The sequence below is a fragment of the Megalops cyprinoides genome, chromosome 4 (assembly GCF_013368585.1).
Source record: "Megalops cyprinoides isolate fMegCyp1 chromosome 4, fMegCyp1.pri, whole genome shotgun sequence".
Classification (NCBI taxonomy): Eukaryota; Metazoa; Chordata; class Actinopteri; order Elopiformes; family Megalopidae; genus Megalops; species Megalops cyprinoides.
The window spans coordinates 23,311,264-23,333,525 of record NC_050586.1 but is presented as its reverse complement, the minus strand read 5'-3'; the positions used below and the strand labels follow the sequence as shown (position 1 = coordinate 23,333,525).

The 22,262-nt window shown below is 43.8% G+C and overlaps 1 protein-coding gene across 2 annotated transcripts; it reads left to right on the top strand.

The window, feature by feature from the left end:
• Positions 1–384: 384 nt before the first annotated feature.
• LOC118776567 (protein HIRA) lies at positions 385–17,663 on the top strand. 2 transcript variants are annotated; one of them, XM_036526966.1, is made up of 25 exons: positions 385–663; positions 1,745–1,807; positions 1,986–2,096; positions 2,207–2,297; positions 2,786–2,880; positions 3,551–3,646; positions 4,031–4,191; positions 4,448–4,615; positions 5,407–5,520; positions 5,918–5,988; positions 6,237–6,342; positions 7,555–7,761; positions 8,483–8,568; positions 8,986–9,162; positions 9,705–9,896; positions 10,237–10,441; positions 10,668–10,766; positions 11,210–11,358; positions 12,698–12,859; positions 13,226–13,284; positions 13,412–13,517; positions 15,737–15,859; positions 16,243–16,406; positions 16,576–16,664; positions 17,371–17,663. In XM_036526966.1, exons 1-25 carry the CDS (start codon positions 627–629, stop codon positions 17,485–17,487), a joined length of 3,048 nt encoding a protein of 1,015 aa, XP_036382859.1. In that variant the 5' UTR covers positions 385–626; the 3' UTR covers positions 17,488–17,663. The 2 variants fall into 2 exon arrangements, with proteins under 2 accessions (XP_036382859.1, XP_036382858.1); XM_036526965.1 differs by having other exon boundaries at positions 9,702–9,896.
• Positions 17,664–22,262: the final 4,599 nt, after the last annotated feature.

The following is a 22,262-nucleotide window of genomic DNA, read 5'->3' as shown; positions in this document are numbered from 1 at the left end:
ATAACTTGCCAACTACATAACGAAGTCACACTGAGTCATGGCTAATGCCAATCACAATTATAATATGCAGTTGAACTAACTCACAACCGCACATTCACGTGTATTTAGGGTGAGACTCTATATCCTATACTTTCATCCAGTTAAGGATATTAAAACGTACCATATTTCCAATGAAATAAGAAAATCCTACACATCTGGGCATGGCCTGTGTGTCTGAACATTGCTTGTAAAGAGAGGAAAGGACAAATGCCTTTGAGAATAATTTGGAACTTAAAGTTCAGTAAACTGTTATCCGGGACCTGCGTATTGTTTTGCATAGTTTATGTCGCTGATCGCGGACCTGACCTTTCGTAGGGCATGTGTTTCCAGGGGAACTACGTGAAAGGTCGGATACTTCCTGTGTTGCTGCTGCTGCGGCTGCTGCCAGGAGCTTCAGGGATGCGAGAGAGGGAGAGAGAAATGGAGTTTCACTAAGGACTGAAGTGTCGGACTGGTTTTCGCACAAACGTTACGAAAAGGAACATTGGACTGTGTACGAAGATAGCCACGGAACAACGGCGAAGGAAAGGGGGTGATTGCAGCCAGCTCCAAAGATCTTATTTTATTTTCAGGACTACCCGCTGGAAATGAAGCTATTGAAACCAAGTTGGGTCAATCACAATGGTAAGCAGTTCAATCGCTGTAGTGCTGGAATCTTAGGTCCAAGTTGCGCTTTTGTTGTTTTGGTTGCTCGCTTGCAAGCTAGCTGGGGTATTGTAGTTTAAGATAACGAGAGGTGGACACTTGTTCAAGATACACATCTAATTAAAAGCACCTGTACACGTTTCTAGCTAGATATTTTAGGGAAACGAAACGGTGCTATAGAAAATTTCAGAAAAGGTTTCCTTAGCGTTTTATGTCCACGTTTATGTGCAGCTTGCTAGCGAATGTCATACTGGGTTCGCTAACCGTCCACAAGCAAACGATCCATTTTGAAGTTGCATGAACAGCTAATTCTAAGTGTTGCAGCGCGTCTCGAATACAATGTTGTTAACTTGTTTTTACGTCTGATTAGTGTAACGGCACTGCAAGAAACAAACGTTTGTGTCAAAAATTTCTGCCAAAAGAAAGCAATATTGTGGCGATGCGTGTTCGTTGTTTAAATAAGTAGATAGCAAGGTAGCTAACGTTAGCTCGCCAACAGTTTGAGAAAATGAAAGCTTTGATGTAAACAAACTATACTCAAATAGTGGAAACTAAAATGTTAGCTGCAAATATTGTTAGTTTACTAATTTGAAATGGCAATATTGTGACGGCGCTGACGACAGAATTGTTTATTTCAAAATGGTAGGAAGGACTGCTCCCAGTCTGTCAAAGGCAGCAAAGTTTTCAATCTGAACTGAGTTTTCTAACTTAATGGTAAATATGTAGATAGCGCTTACTGCCTTGTTGTGTTGTGTTCAATATTTTAGTTACAATTAATGCACAACGCTTTATTTGCACTTTGATTGAAGATAACAGCCATGCATTGTATTACTCTTTGCTTACATGGCAACGGCTCATCTTCGTTGCTAGTTATTTAAATAAGTGTGAAGATGAAATTCAAAGATACAATCAAAAATGTACATTTCGCTTTAGGTAGGTATTGTCAAGATAAATTGCCGTTTTAAAATGTTCTATTTTCTCAAGGCTCTTAAGTACAGCAATTGAAGAGGAAGAATCCACAATTTTGCAGTTGGAACGGATAAACATTTCTTTCTTTCAGGAAAACCAATATTTTCTGTTGACATCCATCCGGAGGGAACAAAGTTTGCTACTGGGGGGCAAGGTTAGTAATCAAGATGTAGACTGTGATCATCACTTTTGTCATACACTTTGCACTTAATATAAAGTATCTTTAAAGTGTAATATTACATTTATGAAGAATTGTGCAATTATTCACTGTTTGAAACTCTTTAATGGCCCCATTTTACTAAATGTTGTGGTCCTTATTTCCTATATGACAGGTGAGGATTCTGGGAAGGTTGTCATATGGAACATGGCACCTGTCCTTAGGGAAGAGGATGAAAAAAATGAAAACATTCCGAAGATGCTCTGCCACATGGACAATCATTTAGGTACAGACCCTCCCCCAATCATCTGGGTTTACTCACAACTTTCCAATATGTTTCGCTCAGTTTGCACAAGTTAATTAAGCATGTGTTTGATTGGATTGTCTTTACCACAGCCTGTGTGAACTGTGTCCGCTGGTCAAACAATGGCCTGTACCTGGCTTCTGGGGGAGATGACAAGCTGGTTATGGTGTGGAAAAGAGCTGCGTATGTACCATCACATGCTGTCTATAACAGATACTGATTTCACCTCTTGTGCCCAATGTTTTTTTTTCCTCTGTTCAGCCTTGTTGTTGTACATAATGCCCTGACAACATGCCGAATAAATGTACATTTATTCTCTGGTGCATGAGTGCAAAAGGTTAATGTAAAAGCTCTTGTTGATTGTCTACTGCATCAGTTAAAGTTTAACCAAAAGTTGGTCTTTAGACATGGAATGAATAGTATTTAATTGGATGGAAACTGTATGTCCCTACTCTAATAGATCTTCTACAGAATCTGTGTACATCCAGTTAAAGATGAAAAAACAGCACCTTTTAAACAGATGTGTAATTTTAATCAGGACACTGTAAATGGAAAGAAAAGAGTAATAAAAAATAATAATGTATGGTTTAAATATGGGTGTAACCAAGGTTACACTCTTGACCATTCACCTGTTTTGTCTTGCGGTGGTTGATTTTTTTCACCTTTCACAGATACATTGGCCCTAGCACGGTCTTTGGGTCTAGTAGTAAGCTGGCCAATGTGGAACAGTGGCGATGTGTAACTATCCTCAGAAACCACACAGGGGGTAAGTAACGCAAACTCCATAGGAAGTCCTTTGGAAAACATTATATTACAGTCAAGTTTAGTTTAGTTTTTGCTGTACAGTGAAAAGGTTTCTGTTTGAATGGTCCTTATTATTCAGAATGAAATGCACATATATTTTTGTCATTCTGCTGTTTCTTTGCATAGTGACAATTGTTAAACAACCTGAAAAGAACAGAGTACTGAATATACTGAAAAATTGTGTTATGGATTGGTTAATGGGCTTTATATTTTACCCATCAGTATACAGTTTATGAGTATTAACATGCTTAACCTTGTCAAGCTTGTCATCAGTCAGTTTGGTTTGAAGGTTGATTGCTGGAAATATAGGTGGCAAAAATGGAAAATTCTCTGTAGCTCAGACTACATGGTCAGAATAATTATTTTTCTGCAAATCTGGTGCAATTAACAGGGCATCCTGTCACAATTGCTGCCACAGGCTGCATAATGAGTAACTATATTGCAAGGTAATCTGAGTCTCCCCCCAGTCATTTGCCTATTTGTGGTTCATTTGGCAATGTATTTGTTATACAGGGAAAAGCGATTCTGTTTGAGGAGTAGGGGACACCAGATATGTAGCAGAAAATAGATTTTAATGCAAATTTTAATGCTTTAAAGCTTAGCATCCACAATAACCTCTTGCATGATTTTAGACGTGATGGACGTGGCATGGTCCCCTCATGACGTGTGGCTGGCCTCCTGCAGCGTGGACAACACTATTGTTATCTGGAACGCCCGCAAGTTTCCAGGTGGGCATTTTGGTTAATAAAATGATCCTGTGTGCATGTAGAGGCATCTCTGCACAGCTGGTCAGTGTGTAGACAAAAAGAGGTTTCAGCTTCTAGGTACTTAGCTGACCTACCCAGACAACAAGGAAATGTACATTGCTGCAATTACAGAGAGCAGCACATTGGAGTGTCAGCACAGATTATCTGAAAACAAGGTCACAGGCTGCAAATATCCAGGGCCCGATCTTGACCCAGATACTTGCTCCCCAAGTCCTGAGAGCTCAGAACTGCCCCACCTCAGAAAGTTTTCTTCCTGTTCACTGTATGCTGGGAGGGAAGTTGCCTGTTGCTGGTATATGGATGGCAATGTTTTAAAAGCGGCTTTCTTTTTGTTGCTTGATGCAGAGATCGTGACCTCACTGAAGGGCCACACAGGCCTGGTGAAGGGGCTCACGTGGGACCCGGTGGGAAAGTACATCGCCTCACAGGCTGACGACCACAGTCTGAAGGTGTGGAGGACGATGGACTGGCAGCTGGAGACCAACATCACCAAACCCTTCAACGAGGTTAGGCTGGGGGGCAGGGGCTGTGTCCCTGCTTAAAAGTTTGGGCATAGGACATGGGCTAGCCAGCTAGAGTTGTGGAGGTAGGGGTACGGGCAGTGGCAGAGGCAGGTACTTTCTTTGGAGGGTTAGTTAGAGACACTGGAGAAACAGTGGAAGGCCCATGCTAAGTATTAGTCTGTGTTAATACTCATTTTGTTGCCTTGACGGTCGCAGCCTCATTGTCCTGTCTTGGCACATGTGTCTTTGTATGCGGCAGTGTGGAGGGACGACTCACGTCCTGCGTCTGAGCTGGTCTCCAGATGGTCAGTACCTGGTTTCTGCCCACGCCATGAACAACTCAGGCCCTACTGCTCAGATAATCGAGAGGGATGGCTGGAAAACCAACATGGACTTTGTCGGCCACCGGAAGGCAGTGACCGTGGTGGTGAGTGGCCTGCGGATATGCTGTACTGTAGAAGACACCCCCCCCCGTTCTGTCATCCATACATCTGCATACTGAACGTAGCATTATCTTCCCTGAAAGTCAGCACTTCACACAGACCAGAGTGTCAGTCAGTTTCATGTTGAACATGTTGTGTGCGAATTCTCTTATCCACAGAGTGCATAAGCATAGTTTCTCAACATCAGTGTTTTCTCCAAGTACACATACAACGTAACATTGGTGAGACCGTGTGGCATAGCTGTAATGTCCCAGTTACCTTGTGAGAACGTCACAAGGACGATGGAATGACTCCCGCTCCAACTGCCCTCGCTGCCATGGCACTGTCACTTCGCTGCTGTAAAGCGTGTCCATTCCCACCACCCTGTCTCAGCCGCAGGGACCGGCATGACTGGCCCTGACATAATGGGCTATGACATACATTGTCTCAGCATTCCGTCTTCCTGAACTTAAGAGGGGCACTGGCAGCAGTGTGAGTGTGTCTGCTCATACGTTTGCATCTCCACTTTTGCATTCAGCATTGCAAACGAAGAGATCTAACCGGAACCGTCAGTTGGCCCTCAGTCGGCATGGGAGCAGCAGGACTGCCATTAAATGAATAAAGCAGCACCAAAGCCTTCATCTTCCTCCCCAATAGCCATTTCCTTCAAATACTGCTCTTGCGTCTGTGGGCATATATGCAGGGCAGGCCTCCAGAAAGCAAAAGGTAGCACGTGGCTCCTTGCCAGCGCCCATCACTCATCCGTGTTCTCCCTCCCACCACCTCTCTCCTGCAGAAATTTAACCCGAAGATCTTCAAGAAGAAGCAGAAGAATGGCAGCTCTCCTAAGCCGAGCTGCCCCTACTGCTGCTGCGCCGTGGGAAGCAAGGACCGGTCCGTGTCTGTGTGGGTAAGGGAGACCCTGCGGGCCCCAGAGCCCTGACCACCTCTACTCTCAGGCACTCTGCCTTCCACTTACCCCTTTTCCCCTTAGAATGAAGCAGGCTCCTGTCTATCAGGTATCTCAGAAGCTGTTGAAGGCGAGAGCGCAGAATAAAATCTCTATCTTTCATTGTGAATAATGGGGAAGTTCAGTCACTGTCAGAGTGACGCTCGCAGCCCAGCTTCTCACTTTGATGCGAGGCAGAACGCGAGGCAGCGTTCGCTCCCTCTCATCTCCAGCAGCTGCCATAATTCTTGTCTTTGTGCTGAATGGCGGCCACCCTGAGAATAAGCCATGTGCTAGTTTTGAATAATGCATGACTGCTTAATTCTACTCCTCTGTGTTCGTGCGTGTGTATTTTTAGCTGACGTCCCTGAAGCGCCCACTAGTGGTCATCCACGACCTGTTTGATAAGTCTATCATGGATATCACATGGTAAGTGGAATCCTCCTTTCTGAAGCGCTGTTGTTCGTGTCCTCCTTTGACATCTGCTTGTACTAGCTAGTACAGGTGGCATTCGCAGTACATACAGTTATGCATGCCTTTCATTTTGATGGGTAACATTTGCTTCCTGTGGTCCTCATTCATGATCAGTTCCGTGCTGTAGAGATGATCTTGGAGCGTAATTTTGCAATGATATTCTGTGCATGTTGAAATAATATTTCCACCCTTTTTGTTCACAGGACACTGAATGGGCTGGGCATCCTCGTGTGCTCCATGGATGGCACAGTCGCTTTCCTTGATTTCTCTCAGGATGAGCTGGGGGACCCACTTAACGAGGATGAGAAGGTAAGGGGGTTTTCTCACTGATTGCTGTAGAAGTGAGACATCGCTGTTCTCGTGACTGTAATTTATATGAAACTGATTTGATTGTGTTGCATTCCTTTTTAAGCAGGGCTTGTATAAGATGTGTCAGTAATGGTATTAGTTATCTTACTTTGCTGAAAGGAATGTCTAGAGTGGAGACTCCTAGGTCACTGCTGTAGCTACGCTGACTGTTCTGTAGTTAATAAAATAGATGCAGTTCTTTAAAACATCATGTATGTGAGGAAAAGGTATGGATGGATAAAGATGACAGCTGTTGGGATTATTGGCTTTTAGATAAGGTAAAAATCTTAGGTTTTAGTGTTTCTCCTTTTTGTACATGAGATGTTTACAGACAGGCAATCTCATTTGATGCCAACGAGAGGAGTCCCTTCATTTCCTAAACAGGCAATTAAAAAGGCTGCTGTTAGTGCAGTGCTTACCTCCACAACCATTAAGTGTAGCTCTAGTTTATTTTTCTGCCATATAGATGGATAGATGTACACAACCATAAGCATGCACTTACTACTTAATAAATTCCTTCGTTTCTGTGATTCAACACAGATCAAAATGCACAGTATTTCTCTGTACAGGTGGAAACTGGGAATTGTAGTACCACGTGCAAAGGAAGCCCACCGTGGTTTCAGTTTATAGATGTCACCTTTTCAAGAGTTACTGAAAAGAAAAAAACATAGTAATTGTAATCATTTACCTTTGGCTGTTGCTGTATTGAAGCTGAGCTAATTTTTCACTATGAACCATTTTGAACTTCTGGGCATATAAATACATGGCACTGTGCCATCTATTGGAAAGCAATGGTTGTAGTTCACTTTGGATTACATTTAGCAGTGTATACCTACATAGAGGGCAGGGCTACATGTTGCGGTGCTCAGATTTGATGTTAGACATCTCCTCTTTAACACATTTCTACGTCTTGCTGTGTTCTTACTGATGTACACAAAAGGGCAATTTATTTTTTCCACACAGTGAGAATTGACAACTTCTTGTTTGCCAAAAAGTCAGCTTTGTAGTTTGTGGCTGCGCCTTGTTCCTGAGATCCAACTTGTGACTGTCTGGCCCAGTTTCCAGTGTCATCTCCTTTGTTCCACGGTGCTGCTGGCCTCCTCTCAGTGGCAGGTAAATGTGATGTTTTACACCATCCAAATTTATATGTGCATCCAAATTACTCCCCCACAGAACTCCATTCACCAGAACATCTACGGGAAAAGCCTTGCCATCACCACAGAGCCACAGCTCTCCACCACCATTATCGAGAACCCAGAGATGCTGAAGTACCAGCAGGAGAAAGAGCTGGCCGAGCACCGCAACGCCACCAGCCACGAAACCTTGGCACCTAAGCTTACCAGCGTGGTCAATGGAGAGTCCCTGGAAGACATCCGAAAGGTATGAGTGTAGCGGGTGGGGACACTTTCTATTTCAGCAAAACAAGGTTGAATGAGGAATGAAAGAATGAAGGCTGAGCTTTGGTTTCAAAATCCAATCCACTACTAATCATTACACAAAATGCTTCAAAAAAAGGTTTATCTCGTTTTTAACATTTTAAGATGATTTGATCTTACCAGTTTCCTTTTTAATATTTATAGGTAATATGAGAAATTCATTGGCAACTTCAAAAATCTTGTTCAGAAACAGTGTGAGCAAAATAATTATTTCCTCTGATGTGAAACTGGTAATGAAATTGAATGTTGCTCTTTCTTATTGTAAGAGGAATGATCTTGGAATTAGAATGACTGCCGTGCAAGAAAATTCGCACATTTTTTTTTGCAGGGAGGTATCACATCTGTCATTGACGGCAGACATTAGCAGGATCGAAGGTGCCAGACAATGTGGAGAATAATGAGCCTCTAAGCCTGTGAAAACAGGCACATGCCTTATTGTGTATTTGAGTGCACACTTTATATGTACTTTATATCTACTGTTATCGCTGCTTTTGACAAAATATTTATTTGAGAGGTAAACCAATTACCTGTGTTCAAAACACTATCCATCCTGCCCTTTGCTAAAGGAGGCCTTTCTGATTTAGTGTAGGTGTTCATAAGACAGGGAGACTGCTGGTCTAATTTGTGAGGTGGTCTGAGTGTTGTTATTGGGGGTTTATCAACAGAACCTGTTGAAGAAGCAGGTGGAGACGAGGACGGCGGACGGCCGGAGACGGATCACCCCGCTGTGCATTGCTCAGCTGGACACTGGGTAAGACCGTTTGGAACCCCTGACATCTTTCACACTGGAGAGGTGAACCGGTCTGTCCCTGGAAACAAGGCACTTTAGATGCCTGAAGAAGTGCTGTGAAGCTTGTGTGACCTTCCGTGGGAGTTACTTCATACTCAAGCTTATTTGCAACTCTTTAGTTATGTAGAATAAAGATACGCTCTCAAGTGATTTTGGGAGGTTGTGCATATGGAAGGATCGTAGTGTAGATGAGGTAGGAAAGAAACTGATGCCAGCTGTCATCACCAGTGCAAACACTGTACATTATTGACACAAATGTTTGTAGTGGTGACTTGGTGAAATAAGGTTGCTGTGTTTTGGTTCTTTTTGTGACTTTTTAAATCATTTTGCTGGCCTGATTTACAATATTAAGTGTTTCACATATGCTGTGTCCATTAGGGATTTTTCACCAGCCCTCTTCAATAGCGTCCCCATCCTCCCTGGGTCGTCCATGTCCTCCCAGCTGACAAACCAGCTCTCTTCAGACTCCAGCACAGCCAACTCTTTGGGCCTGCGGCCCTCGCAGGACGCCCCCACCGCCCCACCAGGAAAGCCCCCAGACGAAGCCAAAGAGGGGTCAGTAAACCCACCCCTTCAACCCAATTACACACAGCATACCATGAATGGGGAGGGGGGGGGCACTGTGTTCTTAAGGGATGCACTACTGCTCTAAGTGTGATTACAGAACAAAAGCATTAAGAAATCTACTTCTGTGACCACAACATGGGAAGTGTGACCTTCCCCTTCTGTCTTCTCTTCTCTGCTCTCGGCTCATTATCAGGGACAGCTTTCATGCTGGTTGAGTCTTTGATGTCCCATGAGGCAAGGCCCCATGAATATTTGAAGGGCAGCATTTCAGCTGTGATCATTTGAAGCATGTGCTTCCCCGCCATGTTGTTTTTCCTTGCCATTAGCATTCATTAGCATTTCCCTTCTGTCATATCTTCCCAGGCACCAAGCTTGGCAGGACTGGTCTTTCAGGGGGGTAGATGGGAACAGGTCAGCAAAAACAGGTTGTTTTAAAAACAGGGGTGCCCCAGGGGGAGGTGGGGAGGGGCAGGGGGGGGCATGTCTTGTTCTGGATAATGAGTAGCGGTGACCGGTTTTCTTTTCAGCAGTGTCAATGCCATTGCCTTGGGCGGCTCCGCAACTCCAGCCATGAACTCCACCGCAATGAAAACCAACTTGCTGCTAACCTCTGCTGCCAAGATGGAGCCAATGAAAGCACTAGACTCCCGGTTCACTGAGAGGTCAAAAGCCACGCCCGGGGTGACAATCTCCTCTGCTGTTGGTCTTGGGTCACTTGACAGGTAAAAGAGGTGGGGGGGGGGGGGGTCCAGTGAGAGGAAGGGACTAGTAAGAAGAGCAGCTAGAGAGATGTTGTGTCTTTACTCATTCATAGGTAATAGTAATTTTTTTTTGCCAATATAATGTCATAAATGACAAATGGCAATACAGGCGGCAGCTGTTTTTTATTGGTTGACAGTTGGCAAATGGGGGCCCCACTGCTGGATTTGGAGCCTGTGTTTCAGCCCGTGAGGTGTTTTAGAACCCCAGGAAAAATATTCTAATGAAATATGCAAGTAAATACATATGGAAGGATCTAAATAAACTTTTTTTAAACACAAGGTCTTGGATATTTTCTTGCAGAGTGAAAGACATCAGCACTTTAAAGGATCCCAAATCCAAGGATGAAACAAGCAGTGACAGCGAGGATAAAATGGCAGTGGTCAAAACCCTGTCATTCAACAAGAGGAAGGCAGACCTGGAGGGAGAGGTGGTGGAGAAGAGGAAAAAGGGACGACCAAGGAAAGACTCCAAAATGGTGGTGCCTGTGACCCAGGCTTTTCCACAGGTACTCTTTCTTTGCCTCATCTCTAACAGACTGGCTAGGTCTGAAGTACTGACTTGGACAAAGTCAGTGCGCCACTGAGTCATTTGATACAAGTCAGTTGGTCACTTGACGTCAGTTGGTCACTAACTGACTTTGACTCAATGCTTTTGTGGGATTGAATGACTTGATTGGGGCCAAGTGACCAAGGTAAGCAGTTGACCGAGTCATTCTTGGGCTGTGCCCACAGGCCACTCCGTCAACAGAGAAGGAGCCCTTGCGAGTCACAGCCCCTGCGGCGCTCCTCAAACTGCCCACACCCACTCCACAGAAGTCCTTCTCCCTACAGGTCAGTCTGTCTGTGGCAGCAATGCAGCACCACTAAATTAACCTTCTGCTGTCCTCAGCCTATGGTTAAATAACATTAATGATTGTGTGTTTGTGAATGATTAACTGTGTGTCATTGGACACATTGTGCCATACGTTGTGTGTACAAGTTTGAGAAATATTGGATTATTTGGCTAACAGTAGTGTCTTCCTGTCATGAAAGGTGATACGTTCTTATGATTTTTTTGCAAGAAAAAAAAAAACAGAAATGATGGGTGTATTTAAAACATTCCCTATGTTGCAATAGAAGCACCACCAACAACAGCAGAGTAAACCAGGATTCGAACCAGTAGCCCTCTGTTAGAAGTTCATATTTGTATTGACTGCTGGATGGTACAGTCAGTAACGTCAAAGACTGCAGCGGTGGCCCTGAAACTGACCTTCTGTCTCGCCCTGTGCACACAGATAAGCGTGGAGCCGTCGGTCTACATCGAGGTGGAGAACGAGGTGTCGACGGTGGCGGGGGCGCGGCTCAGCCAGCTGCGCTGCACGCGGGACGGCCGGGAGTGGGACACGCTGCTACCCAGCCGCATCCTCACTGCGGCCGGCAGTGGGTGAGTGTCCCGGAAACCAGTGACCCAGAGTGACAGGGGAGGCGAGCAGCATTTAGAGCCATCCTCCTATTCACGGATCCCGTAGTGTTAGCAGCCGGGCCACAAGGCGGTACTCACAGAACTTTCTCTTTTGAGTAGACAGTTCTTTCAAGCATCAAGAGACCAACAAAAACCGCAATCACATCAAACTCAGCATATATATGCTTTCAAAGTATTGATGCATATTTTACTGCTTTAATTCATGTGTGTACTGAATTTGAGGGTACTGAGTATGGGTACTTTTGTGCCCTACAGTTTTTACCAGGCACTTGAGAAATGGATGTGTGTATGTTGTCTGTATTGTGTTAGCATTCATTAAATATGTTTAAGGTAGCTAGGATGACTTGATATAAAAAAGTATAGGTTACAGATAGTGAAAACCGCACCTGATAATAAAAAATAGCCAAATAGCTAAGTGTTAAAGACTGAAAGGGGTGTTTCTCTTGATTTTTTTGCATTTCCTTAAAAGAGTAGGATGGTTATGAAAAAATTGCATGAGGAGAGCAGTGCAGCATCTCTTAGGTACCTCTCATTGCTTGGAATGGCTTGTTTGATGAAACCCCAAGCACTTTTAAGTAAATATTCTGTTCAGTGCAGCATCAAGTTGAGAGGAAAGAGCTACATGTAGGGTGTAGGGTGGAAATCCAGGCCATTTGTGGTCTTAGAGTACCTCCACTTTCTAGAGTCCTATTCTAAATTGCCAGAAGATCAAGGCCAGTGTGAAATCTTCAGAGCTGGTCTCTTGGTTTGTCACTAGCTTCCAAACAAGAAGAGTAGTGGTGAGACTTGTCCAATCAAACAGTTCTGTGATTCGAAAAGATGTTGAAATGCTTTATTAAAAGTTCAGATACCCTCATGTCTTGTGTTTGTAGCAGTGCACTTCTGTATCAAGGCCTTCCTCATCTTTAATGCAGAAGTGTGTTTATTTATAGATACAATCATTAATCGTTCAACAGAAAGGTACAATTGCAAGAATGCATATAGCACTGCCAGCATCATCATTCTTCAGATACCACATGATGAGAACATTCAGCTGGTCAGTGAGAGGTTATGTAATTAGAAATAAATATAGGCGTTTACTTAGTTACTATTTGTGCAATTGCGATTGACCTTAAGACTAACACAGTTTTAGAAAGCGATTAGGAAAACGATGTTCTTATAAGTTTCTAGGACCGCAGTACCGACAGTGATCCGATGAGAACGTGACAGATCTGTGAAATACTCTAATCCTGCTGTGATTGTGCAATGGAAACTCGCTCCAGGGCATAGTTGGATGCTAATGATCTTCCTCCTTCTGCAGTGACGTGATCGCGGTGGCATGCGAGGACCGCATGCTGTCGGTGTTTTCGGCGTGTGGGCGGAGGCTGCTCCCAGCCATCCTGCTGCCCGCGCCCATGTCCACCTTGCACTGCTCCGGCTTCTTTGTCATGGCGCTGACGGCCTGCGCTACGCTATCTGTCTGGTGAGACTGCCACCGCTCCCTGTAATCAGCACCACATCTCTTTCTCAGTTGACCACAGCCACCCAAGCCCACCAACATCAGTGGGGCCTGTTTCCAGCGATAGTAACTGCACCCCTACTGACCACAAGTGCGACCGTCCGTATCAACTCTGACTGACTTCACTGACCACAACTGTGACTGACTCCACCGGCCATGACCACCTGTTTCCACTCACATTACTCATGCCTGTCTTCAGTAACCAGAACTGGGTTTTTTTTTTCTGCAATTTTGTACATGCTGCCAGTCAGCTTCAGGCATTTTAACAGTGTGAAATCTGTCCCTGATTTGCAGTTCAGATTTGTAATGTGTTTATTCATGTATTCACAGGGATGTTCAGAAACAGAGTGTTCTTGTGAAAAATGAATCCCTGCAGACCATCCTATCAGGTGAGGAAATTTAATGGACTGTTTTCATGGGGGTATCTTTCATAAGATGATGGCCATTTCCTGACTTCATCAAGGGCCGGTTGAGGTGTCTGCAGATGTTGTGTAACCAAAGTGGTTTTCTACGCAGGTTCTGATACCACAGTCTCCCAGACCTTACTCACTCAGCAGGGCGTTCCTGTCATCAGCTTGTCCAATGGGAAATCGTACTGCTTCAACTCTTCCCTGGAGACATGGTGAGACCTGGCTCCTTACAGCATAGCTGGGGCATAGTGTTAGCAGCTCAGTCACATTTGCTTATATACCTTCACATGTGGTTAATTTCTGTGTTCTGTGTAATGCATGGATGGGGTGAGATTTTATCCTAAATATTATAGAGGTTATTTTAAGAATTCAGAAAGGTCTGTATTTCTGGACTCAATGGCCATATTTAAAAATGTGCTTTGCATTTGTGATGTGTGGATTTTGAAGTAGAACGGTGCAAACTAAAAAACTACATAAAATAACAATGGCAGAACTACTGAATGGCACTACTTGTGTTACTTTTAGTAGGTAGCTAACTTGTCTTTACCTTTTAGATTAAAGTAGTCAGTGACAAATATTAACTTACTAAACAATTATGAAGGATTTTAATGGAAATTACTGTTGGGTAGTTTAACTAATTAGTTGTTATCTTATAATACTATATGATAATGGTTTGTGTTTCATGTTTTCCAACACTTGAAATCTTTCCTATGGGCAAGCTTTTCAAGATTTCAAGTGGCTGTTCCTTGTTTTTGCAAATACAGAAAATGGGAAGTTTAAATCCTGTTGCATTCTGCCAATTGTAGGTTTGTGAAATGAGAAATTACTGTAATGTACATGCAGCAATTGCAATTGCATGTGATCATGTAGCAGATTACAAAATTTGTTTGCCTGAAGTTCTCACTTTTAACAGGAGTTGGTCAGCGGTAAGAATTACTGGTACAAATGCATTCTGAAATAGGAGTTTGTAAATGGAAAGTTATGGAAAATTATGCTTTACCAAAAATGGTATTGAAATTCTTTTGGTTTGTCACAATATTAAGTGTAAGAGTTGAATTTAAAATCAGTAACATATTGACCCATTTATTAATTTGTAATTGAATTCACTTGATTAGATCTCCTTTCTGTTTATAAAAGATCAACTACAGAGCAATGTGAATAAGTATTTGGCATACTAAAGCAGAAATTGTAAGCATCTGGTGGGATTGGAGTGGATTTAATAAAATGGTTGATTCATTAGGTTTTTTTTTTTTTTTTTTAACAGAAATACAGCAAACAGATGTTGAGTTAATTGAAGCTAAATGCTGTGGTTATGCCCAAGCATTGTAACTACTTGAAAGCCTTCAAATGCTTCAACAATTTCATCTGTGCAGGTTACATGGAAGCTAGTTCCCATTTGGTTTTACTAGTTACAAGTCTCAACTCCATCACGTGTATATGCTCAGCTGGAGAATGATTTCTGTGAGGTTCATATATTTCGCTGTAAGTCCGTGGTTTGTCTTAACATACTTTCCCCTCTGATACCACACCCTCATGAAGGGAATGCCAGACACAGCTGCCAGTACCCTGGACCACAGGCCTATTTGCCTAACCCTCTGTCACCTGTCACCACAGAGACCATGTAGCAATTGTTGCTTGGTTACCTTAAGGCCTCTCACACAGATTCTCAGACGGCCCACGGCCAACTTCTCGTGAGACCTTGACAATCATTTGATCTATTTTAGAAACCTGTGTGAGTCAGTTGCCACAGTAGGCTTGCCAGATGATGTAAGGGGGCTTTTCTGGGGAAACTAAAACCTTAAGTTGCCATACACAACAATGGCATGAAAATACAGTGTAAGCGCATTTGGTGCAGGGAGCTTTGACAGTTGAGAGAGGCACAGGAGCTGGGATGGGTGGGCATCCATTGAGTAAATTGACTGGAGATGTTCAAAATACAGGAATGTGCCAATGCAAATATCCATAATTGTGAATTTCTTTCTCACGCAGTACTAGGGATGCAACATTGATTTTGTACTGATGCATCGATACAAAAGCAGTCATACAGCTGTTTTATGTCGGAATCGATCCATACCAATTAATTATGTATTTTTATTCATATTAATTCAGCCATAGTGCCTGAAAATAGTGCCTGTGATACTCCTTTCATGGGTCAATGAGTTATTGATACTATTAATACTCTTTGAACATTGAGTATTAATTCATTATGCTCAAAATCAACTTCATATTAATAATTTTAAGGTTATGTTGCATCATACTGTATCAAAATATATCATCCTGAATACTATGACATTGTTCTGCATTGTACACACAGATATTTTCCAATGAGTCATATTGTGTAGTTATTGACGTTGTATCATATTGTAAAGGCAGAGGTTTACAGCCCTACACAGTATCCAGTAAGCAATGCTGTGTTTTTGGTCTCCCTCAGGAATTTGATTGCAGACAAGCAGGATTCACTTGTGCAGTGTGCTGACTTCAGGAACTGCTTGCCATCGCAGGACGCCATGGTATCCACCGGGCCCTTGGCAGTCATGCAGGGCCGCACTTTGAAGTAAGACACGTCTGAGACCATTACATTCACCCAGCTACAAACAGTTTTCAACAGACAAGTAATTATAACACTGGAATGGGTACCATTTACTTGATTATTGGCAGACACCCTTATTCCAGACAGACTATGGCAAACTAAGCACTTTCTGTTAGCTATTTGTTAGAGTTGCTAGATTTTTACTGGGGCAAGAGAGGTACCCTGCTCAATGTGTAATTGTTGAGTTCCTCCCAGGAAACGATCCATTTCTCACAGGTTTAAAGTTCATTACCCAAGCCACTATTACCGTAATGAGCTCCTTTTTGGCAAGATGGTCTTTGGGCTGAGTCTGTCTTCACGTTTGTGCGTGCGTGTGTGTGTCTTTGTGTGCGCGCGTCTCCTTGCAGCGCGGGCCGCCTGGCGTCCAGGCTCTCCTCGACCCCCCATCACTTACAGCAGGGAATGACCCTGGCCTACCTGGAGAACCAGCTGGCCTCAGCACTTATCCTCAAGTCCAGCCAGGAGTACCGCCACTGGATGCTGATCTATGCACGCTTCCTGGTCAACGAAGGTGAGTGGAATGGGGGGATCGCCCCTTGGCTTGTCCATACTGATGGGGTGGCGAGGGCGAAAGCCCAGACACCCCACCCCACCACTCACATCCACCCTCCTGTTGGTATGATATGTCTCAAAGGCAAATTCCCAGCAATAGCGTCTCACCCATTTGTATGTTGTGACAGGCTCAGAACACAGACTCAGAGAACTGTGTAAGGATTTACTGGGGCCAGTGCACAAGTCTGCCGGCAGCATCTGGGAGGCCACTATCCTGGTGAGTTAAACCACACAATGGACTCTCTGTTTTCAGCCCCATGTTTCTGGCCAGGTCTTTTGAGTGCCGTGCTAAATTCTTTTGTGGGTTGAACCAAGGTTTCGTTTGGCTCCAGTCCCAGCATTTCAGCTGTCAAGGCACCCTATGATCTAATGCATGGGTCTGTTTTGTTCCCATCAGTGGCAGAAGGGGAATTTTCCAACTTTTTTCCTCAAAATTAGCAAATCTGCACTAACAGGAGTTTTTGTGGTTTTTTTCACCCCTGCAGAGAATCTTATTTAACAGCACGGTATCACATCAAGACATCTGTTTGTTTACAAGTGCAGTGCAGTTTAAATGTAGTGTACATCATTGCAATGCTATCACTTGATGTAATTTCCTTTAAGTGAATTATACTTAGTCAGTTTGACTGATTGATTGGTCTCCACTCCTTGACTTAGATCTTAGACAGCCTCTCAACTTCCCCAAATTCCCTTTAGGGAATAGAGAACACATCTATCTAATAAAGTAATGTAAACTGGTCTACACTGGCAGACAGCCACCTAATCATAATCCCAGATGGTTCATTTGCATGATGATTCAGAGATGATCTCAAAACATGCTGCATAAGTGTTGGAGACACCTGAAGCCACTCTAAAGCCTATTAACTGATGAAAAAGAAGGCTCTGTATCTATGCCCTATTAACTCTTGCTTATAATTGCTCAGGGCTTGCGGAAGAGGGATTTGCTGAGGGAGGTGCTGCCTGTCATTGGACAGAACTTGCGTTTTCAGAGGCTCTTCACTGAGTACCAGGACCAGCTGGAGCTTCTCCGCAACAAATAGCACCTCTCCACATCAGCTACAACCTACCGGCCCCATGTTGCTGTTCCAGCGGGGGGAGAGCCCACCCCCAGCTCACTAGCCCCCTGGTTTAAGGGGACAAGGGTCATAAGCAGGGTGCACGTCTTGCCACACTGCTTGGGATGTCCCTGAGCAGGACCTTCTCTACCATGGCACTGTACAGGGAACAATATGGGAGGGTGGGGGGGGGGGGGGGGGGGTCGTAATGGTGATAACAATGACAATAGTAAAGATGATGATGCTAATAATGATAATTATTAATTAATGATGTTGAAAGACACGAGGGACAAATGCCATTGGCCATGTGAGCTGCAGGACCCAGACGGCAAGCCAAGAACAGGCCGGATCTGGCCACCGTAGGAGGAAAGGTGAAAGCCCGGTGCCACGCCCAGCACCGGCAGAAACTCCCTACAGCGCAAAGCGCAGTGAGTGGCAAGGACACTGGTGGCCACGTGGCATCAAACGCTGACTTAACTGTACCTGCACCGTTTCTGGGAACGATTGCATGGTTGCCTGAACCTGTTGTCTGAAGTAAGCGCACCAGGTGAAGGAAGCAATCCCAGAACTCTTGAGCGGTTCTCACGTCAATGACCGTGTCCCCCTCTCTCAATTTGTACAGCCTCTTTCTGTTAGTAATTTTTAAATGTTTGTACAAGGCATTTTCTTTTCCATTTTCTATAAAAAAATACAGCAAGGAAGAACTGAAATAAATGATCGAGCAATGCTTTGACATAACTTTGTTTTCAGTGACTCCAAATTCATCTTTACCCACAGCATGCATCAGAAGTGAAATCTTGAGGCTAGGGCCTATGCTATGATGCACTGAATTGTTAAAACCAGTGATATTATAACATAAGCATCCATTTCCAATAGTGTTCTCAGAGCTTGACTGAAAAAGTTGCAGCCAATTAATTGCTGAAGATTAGGGATCATAATGTTTTGTAATTATTTTATATCTCCGTGTTCACAGGAATGTTTTTGTCATGCAGAACAATGTGTTTTAGGGTAAGCTGTGGCTCAAAGTCTGCCATGGTCTTGGCCGTAACTTCTGTTGCAGTGCTGGTCAGGTTGTACTTATGATTTGTTGTGAGCCATTACCCACATTTGCTCAGCAGACCTTGTAATGCTCGGATTTTCCATCCTGGTCCTTCTGCAGCCTGCTTATCATGCTGAGACTCTGCTGGAGCTGTTCCAGTGCTCAGTGAAGGCACAGTGGCAAGATCCATCCGCAGGAGCTGAACTTCTGGTCCAGAGTAGCCAAGACAACTGCTCCACTCCGGGCTCCATGCATGCCTATGCACATTATCTCTTTATTCAATTTTCCTGACTCCTGCAAGTTTACTTATTTCCCAGCCTCCTCCAGTGCAGTGGGTGTAGAAAATGCAGGAAGGGGAACAGAGACACATGCCAATGAGGTATGCGTTTCCCACTGTTGGCACAGCAGTTGCAAAGAATGGAAAACGATTGTGTCCTCTATCTGCGGTTCTATTTTTAACTCCAGAGGAGGGGGAAAGTATTACAGGGGGTTTAAATAGTTGGATATGACAATAATACAAGTTGTGGTGCTTGGCATGCCTACCCGCAGGTAAAGCATGTCTGAATGCTGAAACTGCAAGGCAGTCTGTGGCCAGCAGATCACAGAGGACAAAGGGGGAAGTGTTCATTAAGGCTGTGGAGTGCTTTTAGGAATGTATTTCCTCTTGGCAGACTTGCATTGTTCTGTAACCCTGAACCTCTTCTGCGCACCCTTGTAAAGTCAATTGGGACCCAATTATAAAAAAATCAGCCTTTAAATTTTTAGCCTTCCTGCCAAGCATCGTAACTCATTGGATAACACACCTTTTAGAGGAGAATCTTGCAGCAGCTGTAGGTGAAACTGAAAATGTAATATCAGATTTATTTATAGAACTCATTTGAACTCTGGGTTTTACTCTTCTGTATATAAAAATACATCTGCACCCAATTCTGTAACAGCACCTTACCAAGGGTCCAAGTAGTTGGGCTTTAGAAATTCAATACGTGGTCCTGACACACTCTTTTATGTGCTGTGGTGTCCCATTTGCTATAAGGATCTCTGGGCAGTTCTGGTAGGCATCCTACCTCTCACTGGACTCTTTTGGACTGTAATCCATGACCCATAGAGCATTTTGCTCAATCCAGCAAGTGCTATCCCCTACTACCCCAAACACAATCTTGTAAACTTGCTTCCTAGCTAGGAAGGAGCTTTTTCATAAGTTTGATAACTCGAGGTTTCCTAGGAGAATTTCTTGTTGAGGTGCAGAAATGACACCAGAGTGTCCAAGGAAACCACTGTTCATTTTGGTCTCTACAATATTTTTCTAAACATCCATTTAGTTTAATGTCTTGTTCCCAGACAAATTCATGAGACAATGCGTAAACGAGGCATGTTTTTGCAGTGACGTATGTGGCCCCGGTTTTGTTTTCTTCAAGGCCCTTGATTGCTACATAATTAGAAGAATTAGTTTAAATCTAATCAGCCCAAATATCCATCTGTTTAAGGTTATCAGAGGTTGATTATGTAAATTGGTGCAAAAAGAATTACTGGGAGAACTGCTGCCCATCCCACCGCCCCCCACCCCCAGATCCAGGGGAAGGGCAGCATTGTTTGAAGGAGCTGCCATTTCAGCAGTGTGTGTCCCTGTAGAGCAAATAAAGCAGAAATATCAGCTGACAACAGTGACAGTGCTGACAACAGCCCCTCTGTCTCAGGCCTTCCACCCCTTCACCTCCAGCACCCCCTCCGATTTGCATGCCACTTCATAGAGGGGTGGGGGGGTGGGGGGGGGGGGGTAGCTATTTGCCATGGTGTAGCGCTGCTGAATTTATCTCTTCTCTGGCAGTAGTCTGAGTTTGATGGCGGAAATCCTGGACAGCAACAGGAATGAATGGACTGTAAATGGGATTTGCGACGGGCGTGCAGCATGGAGATGGATGAGAGGCGAAAGGTATTGATATGGAAATGGAATGCTCTGCCAAGGGACTGGAGACAGGGCATCACTGGCTGGAACGGTACATTAACGGTACTTAACTTCCCCAGGGGCACAGGTTCTTCAGTAAGGGGCCTAACGAGAGCAGGCCGAAGTCCTTACTTACAGGCTGAAACAAATCGTATCGGCTATATATGAGCGTGTGTGCTTACAAATACCTGTGTAATTGTAACCTCTTTTATTGTGTGCTCTGTTATACTGTAGGCAGACCTTCGACAGAAACACAGCCTGTGTTTCTGTGGTCTGACAACAATGTCAGGAGGAGCACGCGGAAGAGATCCAATTAAATGGCTAAAATTGTCAAAAGCCGTGAAACGCACCACTGGTTATTCTGACAATGTGCAAAATCACAGCCAAGGTGGATACAGCTGAGCTGAAATAAATGGCTTCTCTAAGTGCTTTCACATTTGAAGCTGTTCTGAGTTTTTTGCATTGGAATGCATAACACTGAATGCATGACATGACAGAACATTCATGCATAGACAGTGAAACCAGTGTAAGACCTTATAAAAAGTAACAGGATGGGCCAGCTGACTAAAGGCTTTGGTATGGTAATATGAGGCCTGATAGTAAGCTGTCCTATCCTATTGGATGTTTTTTCATCAGGTAGTGTCAATTTATTACCACAGGGAGGCAGCAGAGTCTAATGTAGTGTACAGTGTGCAGCATGCAACATTGCCAGTCGCAACACAGAAAAGGCCTCTGTGATGAGGTCAGACAGCTCTGACTTACCTGTCAATAATTTTAGCGTGTGGACAACATGTTGCGCTTGTGATTGAAAATCCATGAATAATTTATGTCGAAAACATGCCAAAAGTAGTCTGCAAAACAAGCCACATGCCATTCCCCAAAAGGATTTCAATCACAAACAAAGAAAAAAAAATGGGGTGAGTGTGAATCTCCAAGCAGCACTCAGGTTCTCCCTTTGTGGTTTGTAAATGCTACACTTTGGTGAGGTCTACCTGTGATGTTCAGTGCATATGCCAGATGTCAGTAAAGTTAAACAAGGCTTCAATGTCCTGTTTTTTTTTTTTTAACGCAGATGTGGAACTGAATATCAGAATATTAACTCCTGAAAATTGACTATTTCCACATTGAAATCATGGAGCCCTGTGCGCACAGATTCATGCAATACACATGCATGAACCCTACATATATCAACCCACATGCATAAGGGATGTGTAAACCTATGGGTTTGAGTCCCTTTTTTGATTTTGTGTTTGGTGTGGGGGGCTTGAGGGTAAGAATTAACCAGGGCATTTCTTGGCCTTTGTAAACAGTATACCTTTTTATAAATCACTGCTCAGTGACAGTCTAGGAGTGCAACAGGAAAGGTTAAGGGATGCACCCAGCAAGGCGCAATCTATCAGGCTCTGGAAATTAGCATTTTCTGGGCGGCACAGCTTGCAAAAAAATTAATGAAGCCTTTCACTGTTGGGAGGTGCTGGGCCTCCTGCAGTGGGATCTGGCCAGCTTTAGCCTGGAATAAGCGTGAGACAACCCTCTTACTGGGGGCAGGTGAGAGGTGAGACAATTCAGAAGTCAAAGGACTGATCGGAAAAAACCAAGGTGGAGGTGTATGAAACCTATGAGAGGTCTTTTTATAAAAAAAGTATACAATCAAGTTGAGAAATTACCATATAAGTCATAATGAGACACATTACCAATCAAAAATGCTAGCCGTTTGTAATAAATCTTTAAATGTGACACCAGCTGTGGATAGGATCATGTAACATGCACACGTAAATA